The sequence below is a fragment of the Canis lupus genome, chromosome 20, assembly GCF_011100685.1.
Source record: "Canis lupus familiaris isolate Mischka breed German Shepherd chromosome 20, alternate assembly UU_Cfam_GSD_1.0, whole genome shotgun sequence".
Taxonomy (NCBI): Eukaryota; Metazoa; Chordata; class Mammalia; order Carnivora; family Canidae; genus Canis; species Canis lupus.
In genome coordinates, this window is record NC_049241.1 from 38931564 (window position 1) to 38943744 (window position 12181).

The 12181-nt window shown below is 34.8% G+C and overlaps 1 protein-coding gene across 10 annotated transcripts in view; it reads right to left on the bottom strand.

The window, feature by feature from the left end:
- DOCK3 (dedicator of cytokinesis 3) overlaps window positions 1-12181 on the bottom strand; it is a 504793-nt gene that overhangs the window by 324444 nt on the left and 168168 nt on the right. For all 10 annotated transcript variants that reach the window (XM_038566321.1, XM_038566316.1, XM_038566315.1 and 7 more), the window contains one exon: window positions 8182-8237. In XM_038566321.1, the coding sequence (XP_038422249.1) occupies window positions 8182-8237 (56 nt within the window). The remainder of the gene's footprint in view (window positions 1-8181; window positions 8238-12181) is intronic.

The window sequence follows — 12181 nt, forward strand, 5'->3', positions numbered from 1 at the left end:
TAATCAAATGGGTTGTGTTTTGTTTGTTTGTTTGTTTGCATCTATTAAATCCATTGCATACACACAACCCAATCTCTGCTCTTCTGCCACTTTCCTGATAATGTGAATGTCAAAAAGAGCCATACGGTTTGGAAAATAGTAAAACTTGAAGAGTGGCACCCAAAGAGACTGTTCATTAAGTAAGTTGCTATATTCTAGCTTTTATCCTTTTGTAACTGGTATATCTTTTCCTTTCATTCTGTGAGCTATGTTAGATCTTTCTAATAATTTTTTTCTTTCTAATAATTTTAAGGAAAAGTTTTAATTTCTATTTCTAGGTCATGTCGTTTTTTATTTATTTTTTATTTACTTATTTTTTAAAGATTTACTTGTTTATTTAGAGAAAGCATGCACAAGTGGCAGAGAGGTGCAGAGAGAGAGGGAGAGAAATCTTCAAGCAGACTCTCTACTGAACCCAGGGCTCAATCCCAAGGACCTTGAGATCATGACCTGAGCCAAAATCAAGAGTCAGACTCTTAACCAACTGAGCCACTCAGGCACTCCTCATCTAGTTGTTTTTATTCAATATGGCTATGGATTAGGGTTATAACCCATTGTTTGCCATCAGAAACCTACTATATTAGTATCAAATTATTAAAGTCTCTAACTTACTCATTTACCCATTATGTTTTACTAAGTATGTATATATTTCAGAGAATGAGCTGAAGATGAAGACACACGAGTAGGAACTAATAGAAGTGTAATAGATCATTGGCACAAAGAAAGAATTGATAAACATTCCTGGACAGATGTTCAACCAACTACAAATACAATTAACTTTGTTCTGGTTTTCCCATAAACAGGCTTTGCTTATTTTACTCTAGTGGTATAAGTAAGTTTTGTTACAGAATTATATGTATGTGTTTTTAAAAATAAAAACTATAAAGAAGGCAAAAATGAACATAATGTACCAAATATACTTATTCATATTCAATAAGCACTGTTGCATAGCCAATCTTGAGAAATTTTGCTGTGAAAAAAACAAGTAATGAGTTCAAGAAGTTGTAAGCTGATGAAAATTATCTAATAAAGAGGGAAAGTGGAACATTTAGGGGAAATTGATGCTGTTCTATGTGCTCCTTATATGGCACATGTATGCTCCTATGTATATCCTCCCACACACACTCACTCCACTTTGAAACCAGGCTCATTAAACCAGACTAAAGAAGTAATATCCAAAAATTAATATGAACATGAATAATTCCTTGAACAGAAAGAACATAAGAGTATGTCACTGGCCTATCTGTAATATCTGGTATCTCCCTCCTAAAATAAATTTAGTCCATTATAATTTGACCCTAGATTTAGAAGCTTTTTTTCTGGGATAAAAGATATATTTTTCCTTTTATTCTTTTTTTTAAATTAGTTTCAGAGGTAGAAATTAGTGATTTATCAGTTGCATATAACACACAGTGCTCATTACATCAAGTACCCTCCTCAATGCCCATCATCCAATTATTTTTCAATTAAACTGAAATTTGTTAAAAAAAAATAAAATAAAAAAAATAAACTGAAATTTGGTTAGTGATCAGTAAAACTGACAATTCCTAAGACTACAGAAGTTAGCCATTCCTAATTCGAATGACTAATTTTCCACAATTCAAAATAAAAAAAATATTTATAAGTGTTTCAAATGTAATGGTGTTACATAAATGTGTGAAAGTGACCTCCTCTATATTGGGCCCTTATGCTATTTACTTCTTCACAGCAAGGAAACACCATTAGCTCAGAGCCCACAAGTGCCAAAATTTTTATACATCTAACTGCTTTTAATATAATCCAAATAAGCATATTTTTAAGCCATTTAGAGCCTGCCATTTTACATTGTACTCAATGCCTGCTACCCAAAGATTAAACAAACCTTAGTACTATTAAAGATCATAAACTGCTGTTATTCTATGGTGCTGACTCAGAGATTTCCCATATTTCAAATGAATAACATAATCTAGACATACAAATCCATTCTCTCCCAGGGGTTCCTGTGCACTCACTCTTCCTGTTAAAGGGGTGGCCCTGCATTGTGGTCTCTGGAAGGTCTCAAGCTGTGAGGGGCTTACCTTTACAACCTGTCAAAGCAACACAACTGTCAATTTCCACTTAGTCACAGAATCCATTTACACTTAATCATTTATTTTATAAACATTTAAAGAGTTAATACCTATGCTTCTGAAACCGTTCCAAAAAAAAAAAAAAAAAAAAAAACAGAAATGGAAGGAAAACTTCCAAATTCATTCCATGAGACCAGCACTACCCAGATTCCAAAACCAGACAAAGACCCCACTAAAAAAGCAACCAGGGGCCAATATCCCTGAAGAACATAGATGTAAAAATTCTCAACAAAATACTAGCAAATATAGTCCAACAGTACATTAAAAGAATCATTCACCATGATCAGGTAGGATTTATTCCGGGGTTGCAAGGGTGGTTCAATATCCACAAATCAATTGACACAATATATCACATTAATAAAAGAAAGGATAAGAACCGTATGATCTCAATAGATTAAAAAAAATTTGACAAAGTACAATATATATTCATGATAAAGACCCTCAACAAAGTAGGTCTAGAGGAAACATACCTCAACATAATAAAGGCCACATACAAAAAAACCCACAGCTAACTTCATCCTCGATGGGAAAAAACTGAGAGCTTTTCTGTTGCATTTCTATACACCAATAATGAAAAATTTAAATTTTTTTTATTTGAGTATAGTTGACACAGAATGTTACATTAGTTTCAGGTGTACAACATAGTGATTCAACATCTCTATATATTATGCTATGCTCACCACAAGTTCTGTCACCATACAACACTTTTACAGTGACTATATTCTTTGTGCTCTATCTCTTTTCCCCATGACTTATTCATTCCATAACTGGAAGCCTGACAATACTTAATTCTTGATTGGATCTTGGACCATACCCCCACCAAAAAAAAGCAAACAAACAAAACAGCTATAAAGGATGTTTTTGGGAAAATTAGGGATATTTGAATATGAACCAGGTATTTTTTTTTTGAACTAGGTATTTTATAGTACTATTTGTATCATTAAATTTCTTGAGTATATTATATTGTGATTATGTTAAAGAATGTCTTTTTCTTAGAAGATACATACTCAAGTATTTAACAGTGAAGTCTTAGAATGTCTAAAATTTACTCTTATATTAAAAGCAGAGGTTAGGGAAGCTCAATATGGCAAAATGATGGTAACCAGTGAATCTATGGAAATGGATATAAGTGCTACTTATATTATTCTTGTAACCTCTGTATAGATTTAAAATTTCTCAAAATAAAATAATGGTTAAGAATCAGATAATTTTTTTAATTTAAATTCAAGTTAGTTAACATATAGCATAGTATTGGTTTCAGGAGCAGAATTTAATGATTCAGCACTTCCATATAATAATACCCAATGCTCATCCTGGAAAGTGCGCTCCTTAATGCCCATCACTCATTTAGCCCATCCCCTGCATACCCCTCTTCCAGCAACCCTCATTTTGTTCTCTAAAGTTGAGTGTCTTATGGTTGCCTCCTTCTCTATTTTTATCTTATTTTCCTTTCCCTTCTCCTATATTAATCTGCTTTATTTCTTAAATTCCTCATGTGAGTGAAATCATATATTTGTCTTTCTCTGACTGACTTATTTTGAATCAGATGATTTCTTTAAAGATTTGAGTGTGTGCATGTGTGTGTGTGTGTGTGTGAGAGAGAGAGAGAGAGAGAGAGAGAGAGCAGGGAGAGGGGCAGAGAGGGAGAGAATCTCAAGCAGACTCCCTGCTGACCACGGGGCCAAATGCAGAACCCGATCTCGTGACCCTGAAATCATGACCTGAGCCGAAATCAAGAGTTAGATGCTTAACTGACTGAGCCACCAGTGCCCTAGATGATTCTTCTAAAAGGACTACACAGAAAAATTATCCCCAAACCAAGTATGGTGCCATCCGCCATCAGTTATGGTTTAAGGGCCATAACTTGAGTCTACTGTATTCTAATTCCTCTTCTTTCATTTTCTGTCAAATCTTTTATCAGGTTTTCACTCTTACCAATATATGTGAAGTGCTAACAAGATCTTCAGTCTTACTCAACTTCAACAACACCAGACATATTTGATTAATCCACTCTCTAATTATTTCCTTTGATTGGTCTCCAAGACACTACTGTTACATTATCTACTTCCCTGGCCACAACTTTTCAGATTCTTTTTTTTTTTAATTTTTATTTATTTATGATAGTCACAGAGAGAGAGAGAGAGAGAGGCAGAGACATAGGCAGAGGGAGAAGCAGGCTCCATGCACCGGGAGCCCAACGTGGGATTCAATCCCGGGTCTCCAGGATCACGCCCTGGGCCAAAGGCAGGCGCCAAACCGCTGCACCACCCAGGGATCCCAACTTTTCAGATTCTTTTGACAGATTCTCCTCTTTATCCTATCTTTAAATACTACAGTTCCCCAGTACTCTCTCTTCACCTTGCTTCTTCTTTATCTATAGTAATTCCTTTTCTGTTCTTATCCAGCCCTGTACCTTTAAATATTGTTTGAAAGCTGAGGATTCCAAATCATGGAGTCTGAAGCTCCAAAATCTCCCCAAAACTCCACATTCACATAGTCAGCTGCTTACCTGACACCTGAGTATCTAAGGATCATTTCAAATTTAACCTGTTGAAAATTGAATCCTTCAATTTCTTTCCTAAATATCCATTCCCAAACATCCACATTTCAGTGAATGGCAACCACATCCTCACAGTTATTAAGACAAAAGACTCTGGAGTCATCTTCAATTCTTCTTTGTCTCTACACGCTCAGCAAATCCTTTCAGCTCTAACTTCAAAATATATACTGCACCTTACCACTTCTTATCACTCCAGTGAACACATGAATTCAAGTTATCATTTTGTCTTCCACGGACTAGTGTAATATTCTACCAAGTCTCTCTGCTTCTAACCTTGTCCCAATATAGTCCTAGTTTCAACAAAGCAGCCCAGAATAATACATTTAAAATTAAATAAAACATATCCCTTTTCTTTCTGAAAGTTTTTGGTGGCTTCCTGGCTCATTCAATAAAAGACCTCCCCTCACATGGCCTACAATCCCCTACAATATTTATCCTCTTGCTGTCATTCAACTTATTTCCTTTTACTGGTCTCACCTCTACATCCGTAATTAAACCATCTGCCTTATTCCACCCAGACAAGACAGGCACGCTTTGCACATAAATGATGAGAGTAGAGATAAAGCTCATGAATCAATAGTATAAGGGCTTGGAAGAGGAGTAGGAGTCTGAGAAGAATAACAAAGGGGAGCCCAAGAGGAAGAGTGAAAACAGGAATAGTCATAGGAACTAAGGAAGAAAAAAACAAAACAAAACAAAAAAGAAAGATATACCATCAAGGTAATATTATTAAGCGTGGGATAAGAAGGATAAAGGATAATTAGCTTATTACAGGGAACAGAGTAAAACTACCATGCATAAAAAAATGGGAAACACACTAACCCATTACAGTTGCTATTTCTGGATGACCGTATTGAGTGTTTTTATGTTCTTCTAACATCCCGTGTGTTTTCAGAGGTTTATACTTTGTTAGGACTGGACTATTTCACTTTTGCCCACATACCTTTGGTTTTTCCTTTATCCAAGAGCATGGCCCTACATTTAGGGGATATTCCTTTAGGGATCTCAAGAGAAAGAAATGTTTTACCAAGGCCCCTGTAACTTGCCAGTCCTTGAACTCATCAATATTTTTCTCATCAATATTATGTGGCTGGTAAGATCTACTCAGTTTGTTAGCTGTACTTTTCTACTAAGATTCCTTGAGTCTAATACAGCCCAAAAGAAGCTAAAACTCATTCTATTACTTAGGGGGAGTCTGTAAGCAGATTAAGGTCCTATTCTCTGAGGTTCTCTCCTTTCTGGGTTTTAACCTCTTACTTCTTATCAGTTCCCCTGAGAGTTCCAAACTCCAATGTCTGTTTCCTCATCCCAGAAAGACTACTACTTTCTGTTTGGGATCTGCTTGCTCCATCACATCATAGTAAACTAAAAAATTCTCTGTGGAAAAAAGCCAAAATAAACATGAACTCTTCCCATATGCATCCCTTCCTTCAAGAATCAACAGCTACCAGAGGGTAGAGGGCTGGGGAGATGGGTGAAATAGATGATGGGAATTAATTAGCGCACTTGTTGTAATGACCAATGGGCATTGTATGGAAGTGCCGAATCACTAAATTCTGCGCCCAAAACTACTATTACACTGTATGGTAACTGGAATTTAAATAAAAACAAGGAAAAAAAAGATCCACCTATACATTGATTGCTTTTCAACACCCGAAGTGTTTTTTTTAAATAATTTTTTTCAGATTTTAGAAATCTTATTCTGGACATCACAAAGGCTGTTTCTCTGCCTTCCTGAAACAAACTGAATCTAGGTACGGATTTTTCTGCTAACAAAGTGGTCCCAAATTTCCTTTACAACTATTATAAATAGAAACAGTGCTCCTGGATTTAAGATGAGTCTCTTGTTATCAGGAAGTGTATGATTTTGCTGGCATTTTCTAAAGCACTGTATTTCTAGATCCCTAAACATTCTATCTCCTTTTCTCATCTCCCCTTCATGTTGCTTCTGCCACATTTCAGCTCTCATCAGTCTCATTACAGAAGTGTTATAAGTCAGAGATAATATTTTTGTGTTTCAAGTTGAGCTATTCACATTCAGAAAATGTATTTTAGAAATACATGCCTTCCTGATCCTGACCTAGGCACTCCCTTTTCCTTTTTCCACACAACTTCTAACAAATCTTGATGCTTTTGGCAATCCTTACCTATAAATTTGAAGTAGCATATTATATGTTGCAAAGGTTCACTAAAAGAGCACTTTCAAGTTTCCTGTCTCTATATCCTTGTATCTCTGATATTTTATAAAAGAAAGGGAACAATAAAAAGTATGCTAGTCATGCATTCATATAAATATCTTATTAGTTACAGTCTTACTATTCCTCAAAAACAAATTTTATCTTAGAAGGCATACCAGTCATTTACTAATACTTCTTATCTCTAAATACACCCTTCTAAGCACTGACTCTTGAGGCTGGGATTTGCTCTCAAGCTCCTTTGTCTGGTGGGCAGCACTAGAAAGATACTGGGGAAAAGGAAGTTAAGTGTTTCCCATAAACCATTCCACTAGAGAAAATTGGTTCCAGCCTCCAGTTTCTTTTGGTATTCCCAGAAACAGCCTCACTGCTCTTCTTCATACATACCAACAGCAGCCATGTGATGCCCTTTCCTCAGAATCTGAGCTCAAGTGTCTCAACAAGATCCATCTTCCTGAGTTCTGGTATCCCCAATCCATTATCTTTTGTTTCCCCAGCCATTAGAGACTTCTTTATGCAGTTATTATTTTGGGTTCTATCTATTTATTACTATTTATGACTATTTATTAACAGACAGAACTATTATCTATTTCCTCTTTTTTTCCTTTCACTTAAGCATGTGTGTAAACAATTCCCTACATTAAATTCTATCTTAGAAAGTAACTCGTAAGAGTCTCTTTTCCTGACTCAACCTTAACTAAACTGATGCTTTCTCAACCTGTTCAAAAATATTTCTAGAACCAAAAGCTACCATACTTAGATAGTACCTTAAATTTTATATTTTAAAATTATAAATTTTGAAAAATAAAATCACAATTTTATAATAATACATATTTATTACTTTTAACATGAAGGCATGATGGTAAAGAATTTCTAAAAATCACTCATAATCTGAATGTGCAAAAATAACAAATGTTAACATTTTGATATATTTACATCTTGTCTGTCTTCTATTCAGAGATTGCACTTGTTATCCTATCAGAAATTATTCCTGAAATGTAAATAACTGTAAAAAACATACTGCAAGCATAATTGTTTTTATAAAATTCACAAAAACACAAGTTACCTTTCCAGTATACAAGAAAACAAATTAAAATTGTCAGTATTTTAAGAAATAGTTATGTCCTCAGAATTATATATATATATATGATAAAGTAAATTTATTTTTGGTAAGAAAACAAGTTAATAGCATATTTTATACTACAAACCAAAAAGAAAGCAAGCCTTCCTCTGCAACCTATAAAAATTATAAATAAATTTAGTAAGGCCAACTACTCACCCCCTATTACTGACAATTGCCTTTTTCAAGTGAATGTAATTTGCAGGAAAGATCCCCTGTAAAAGAGAAAAGATTTCTCATTAGAAAAGGAAATTTGTAATTAATATCTCATATATACTAAAATAGCAGCCAGATTTCAGCATGGAAGTACTCTATCAATAATACAGTAGATCTCTTAATGTAGCAACTACCTTGTATATTAAGAATGCAGGGCAGCCTGGGTGGCTCAGTGGTTTAGTGCTGCCTTCAGCCCAGGGCGTGATCCTGGAGTCCCGGGATTGAGTACCACGTCAGACTCCCTGCATGGAGCCTGCTTCTCCCTCTGCCTGTGTCTCTGCCTCTCTCTCTCTCTCTCTCTCTCTCTCTCTCATTCTCTCTCTCTCATGAATAAATAAATAAAATTTAAAAAAAAAGAATTCAAAGTTGCACAAACTATATACATTAGATAGGAATTTTATTGTCTATCCTCAGGGGAAAACTGTGATCTTAGGTAACCATCAAAAAGATTTTTTAAGTTATGGATTGGAAATATTCTATCTAATCATTCTCATAATACAGACTTATGTACAGAGTTTGGTATGTATCTATAAAACCAACAATATCACCTAACCAACAGGTTACATGTAATCCAGCTCTGAGCTAGAGAAACAATTCTCAGACTCTGACTAACATTTATATTCACAAGAATGAATAAATTCAGAAGTTTATATAAACATTTCTTCTTTGGGACACCTGGGTGGCTCAGAGGTTGAGCATCTGTCTGCCTTTGACTTAGGGCTTGATCCTGGGGTCCTGGGACAGAGTCTCACATCAGGCTTCCTGCATGGAGCCTGCTTCTCCCTCTGCCTATGTCTCTGCCTCTCTCTCTCTCTCTCATGAATAAATAAATAAATCTTTAAAAAAATCAACAACAACAAAAATGTCTTCTTTCACTCTTTCATTAGAGTTTCCATTCGGATATTTATTATAATTTGATTTAAATTCCTAAAAGATAAAAAATGAATTGTTTTTAAAAACAACTGAGTTGGGGATCCCTGGGTGGCTCAGCGGTTCAGCGCCTGCCTTTGGCCCAGCGCGTGATCCTGGAGTCCCAGGATCGAGTCCCACATTGGGCTCCTGGCATGGAGCCTGCTTTTCCCTATGCCTGTGTCTCTGCCTCTCTCTCTCTCTCTCTGTCTATCGTGAATAAATAAAATCTTTAAAAAAAATAAAAATAAAAATAAAAACAACTGAGTTTTCTAATCAGCACTTCATTCCTTCTCCTGATGCATGAAACTCCCTTGAAATAAAATACAAACCCTTAATTTTTTATATTCTCTGGCCTACACCACCAATCTATACCACACAAGGCCATCAGCAGCTGGACTACAGTAATGCATTTTATAGTTTTCAGTGTACAGATTTTCACCTCCTTGGTTAGATTTATTCCTAAGTTTCTGCTTGCTTTCAATGCTATTTCGAACAGAACTGTTGCCTTTATTTCTTTTTTCAGATATTTCACTGTTAGTGAACAGAAATACAACTAAATTCTGTGTGTTAATTCTGTATCCTGCAACTTTACTGAATTTGTTCATTAGTTTTAAGTTTTTTGGTGGAGTCTTTAGGATTTTCTACATGTATCATATGCAAGCAAGCACATACAATTTTACTTTGTTTTTTTCTGATTTGGATACTTTTTGTTTCCTTTTCTGACCTGCTTGTTCTGGCTAGGCCTTCCAGTACTTTAATAGGAGTGGTGAGAGTGAGAACTCTTGTTTTGTTCCTCATTTTCAACCTTTTAGCATTGAATATGATGTTACCTATGGACTTGTCATATTATGGCCTTTATTATGTTGAGATATGTTCCTTCTAAACCCAATTTAACAAAATGTTGCATTTTGTTAAATGCTTTTTCTGAATCTGTTGAAATGATTATAATGATTATAACATTTTTATCTTTCATTCTATCAATGAGGTATATATCACATTTATCAGTCTGAATCTGTTGAAATGATTATAATGATTATAACATTTTTATCTTTCATTCTATCAATGAGGTATATATCACATTTATCAGTTTGATAAGGTTGCACCATCCTTTCATCCCTTGGATTAATCTCATTTGATCATGGCATATGATCCTTTAAAAGGCTGTAAAATTCGAGTTGCTAATATTTTGTTGAGAATTTTTGCATCTGTATTCATCAGGAATATCACCTTTGTTTTTCTTTTCCTTTAATGTCCCTATCTGGCTTGGGTTTTACTAGCCTCATAAAAATGAGTCTGGAAGTGTTCCCTCCTCTTTGATTTTCTGGAAGAGTTTGAAAAGAACTGGTATTAATTTTTTAAAGTTTGGCAGAATTTATCAGTAAAGTCATCAAGTCCTGGACTTTTCTTTGTTGGAAGATTTTAATTGCTCATGCCATCTCCTTACTCATTATTTGGATGATAAATAGTTTTTGTTTTTTCTTGATTTATCCTTGGTAGGTAATAGGTTTCTAGGCATTCTTCCATTTCCCTCCAGGTTATCCAATTTGTTGGCATTAATTGTTCATGGCATTCTCTTAACAATCTTTTCTATTTCTGTGATATCATTTTTGTTAAAGATTTATTTATTTATTCTTGAGAGACATAGACTGAGAGAGAGAAGCAGAGGGAGAAGCAGGCTCCTCACAGGGAGCCTGATGTGGGACTCGATCCCAGATCCTGGGATCACAACCTGAGCCAAAGGCAGGCGCCTGACCACTGAGCCACCCAGGTATCCCTGTGATATTATTTTTAATGTTTTCTATTTCATGTCTCATTTTATTTGAGTCTTTCCTTTATCCCTTAGTCTCTCTAAGGGTTTGTTGATTTTGTTTAGGAGAAAAAAAAAACAGCTCTTAGTTTTATTAATCTTTTCATAGTTCTCTGGTCTCTCTTTCACTCTTTCTACTCTGATCTTTGTTATTTCCTTCCTCCTACTAAATTTGAGCAGTTTGTTCTTCTTTTTCTAGTTCCTTGAGATGTAAAGTTAGGTTGTTTATTTGACATCTATTTTTTCATTGTAGGCATGTATTACTACAAAATTCCCTCTTAAAACTGCTTTTGTATTATCCCATAGATTTTGGTATGGTTTCCATTTTCATTTGCGTCAAGATATTTTTTTATTTCCTTTGTGATTGGTTTGGCCCACTGGTTGTTCAGAACTGTGTTAATTTGCACATATTTGTGAATTTTCTAGTTTTCTTCCCACTATTGATTTCTATTTTCACATATTGTGGTCTGAAAAGACACATGGCAAAATTTCAATCTTCTTAAATTCGCTAGGCCTTGCTATGTGACCTGTCCATATGATTTATTCTGAAGAATATTCCATCTTCAATTGAGAAGAATGTATATGCTGCTGGTGGTGGATGAAATGTTCTATGTCTGTGAGGTTCATTTGGTCCAAAGTACAGTTCAAGTCCCATGATTCTTTTTTGATTTTCTGTCCAGATAATCTATCTACTGCTGAAAGGGAAGTACTGAAGTCTCATACTACTATTGTATTATCTAATTCTCCCTTCAAATATGTATTTAATATATTATATGTTAATATACTAGTTTCTGATGCACCTTTATGTATGACTGTTATTATCTTCTTGAGTTGATCCTTTTATCATTATATAATGACCTTGCTGGTCTCTAGTTATAGTTTTTGTCTTAAAGTTTATTTTACCCAATGTAAGTACAGCTACCTGTACTCTCTTTTGGTTTCCACTTGCATGAAATATCTTTTTCTATCCCTTTACTTACAACCTACATGTGTCCTTAAAGTTAAAGTAAGTTTCTTATAGGCGGCATGCAATTAGTTAGGCCTTGTCTTTTAATCAATCCAGCCACATTTGTCCTGTTTAGAGAATTCAATCCATTTACATTTAGAGTAATTATTAATAGATAAAGACTTACTACTACTACCTAATGTTTCCAGTTCTTTCATAATTGCCTTGCTCCTTTCTTCATCTCTTGCTGCTTTCCTTTGTGAATTGATGATTTTCCA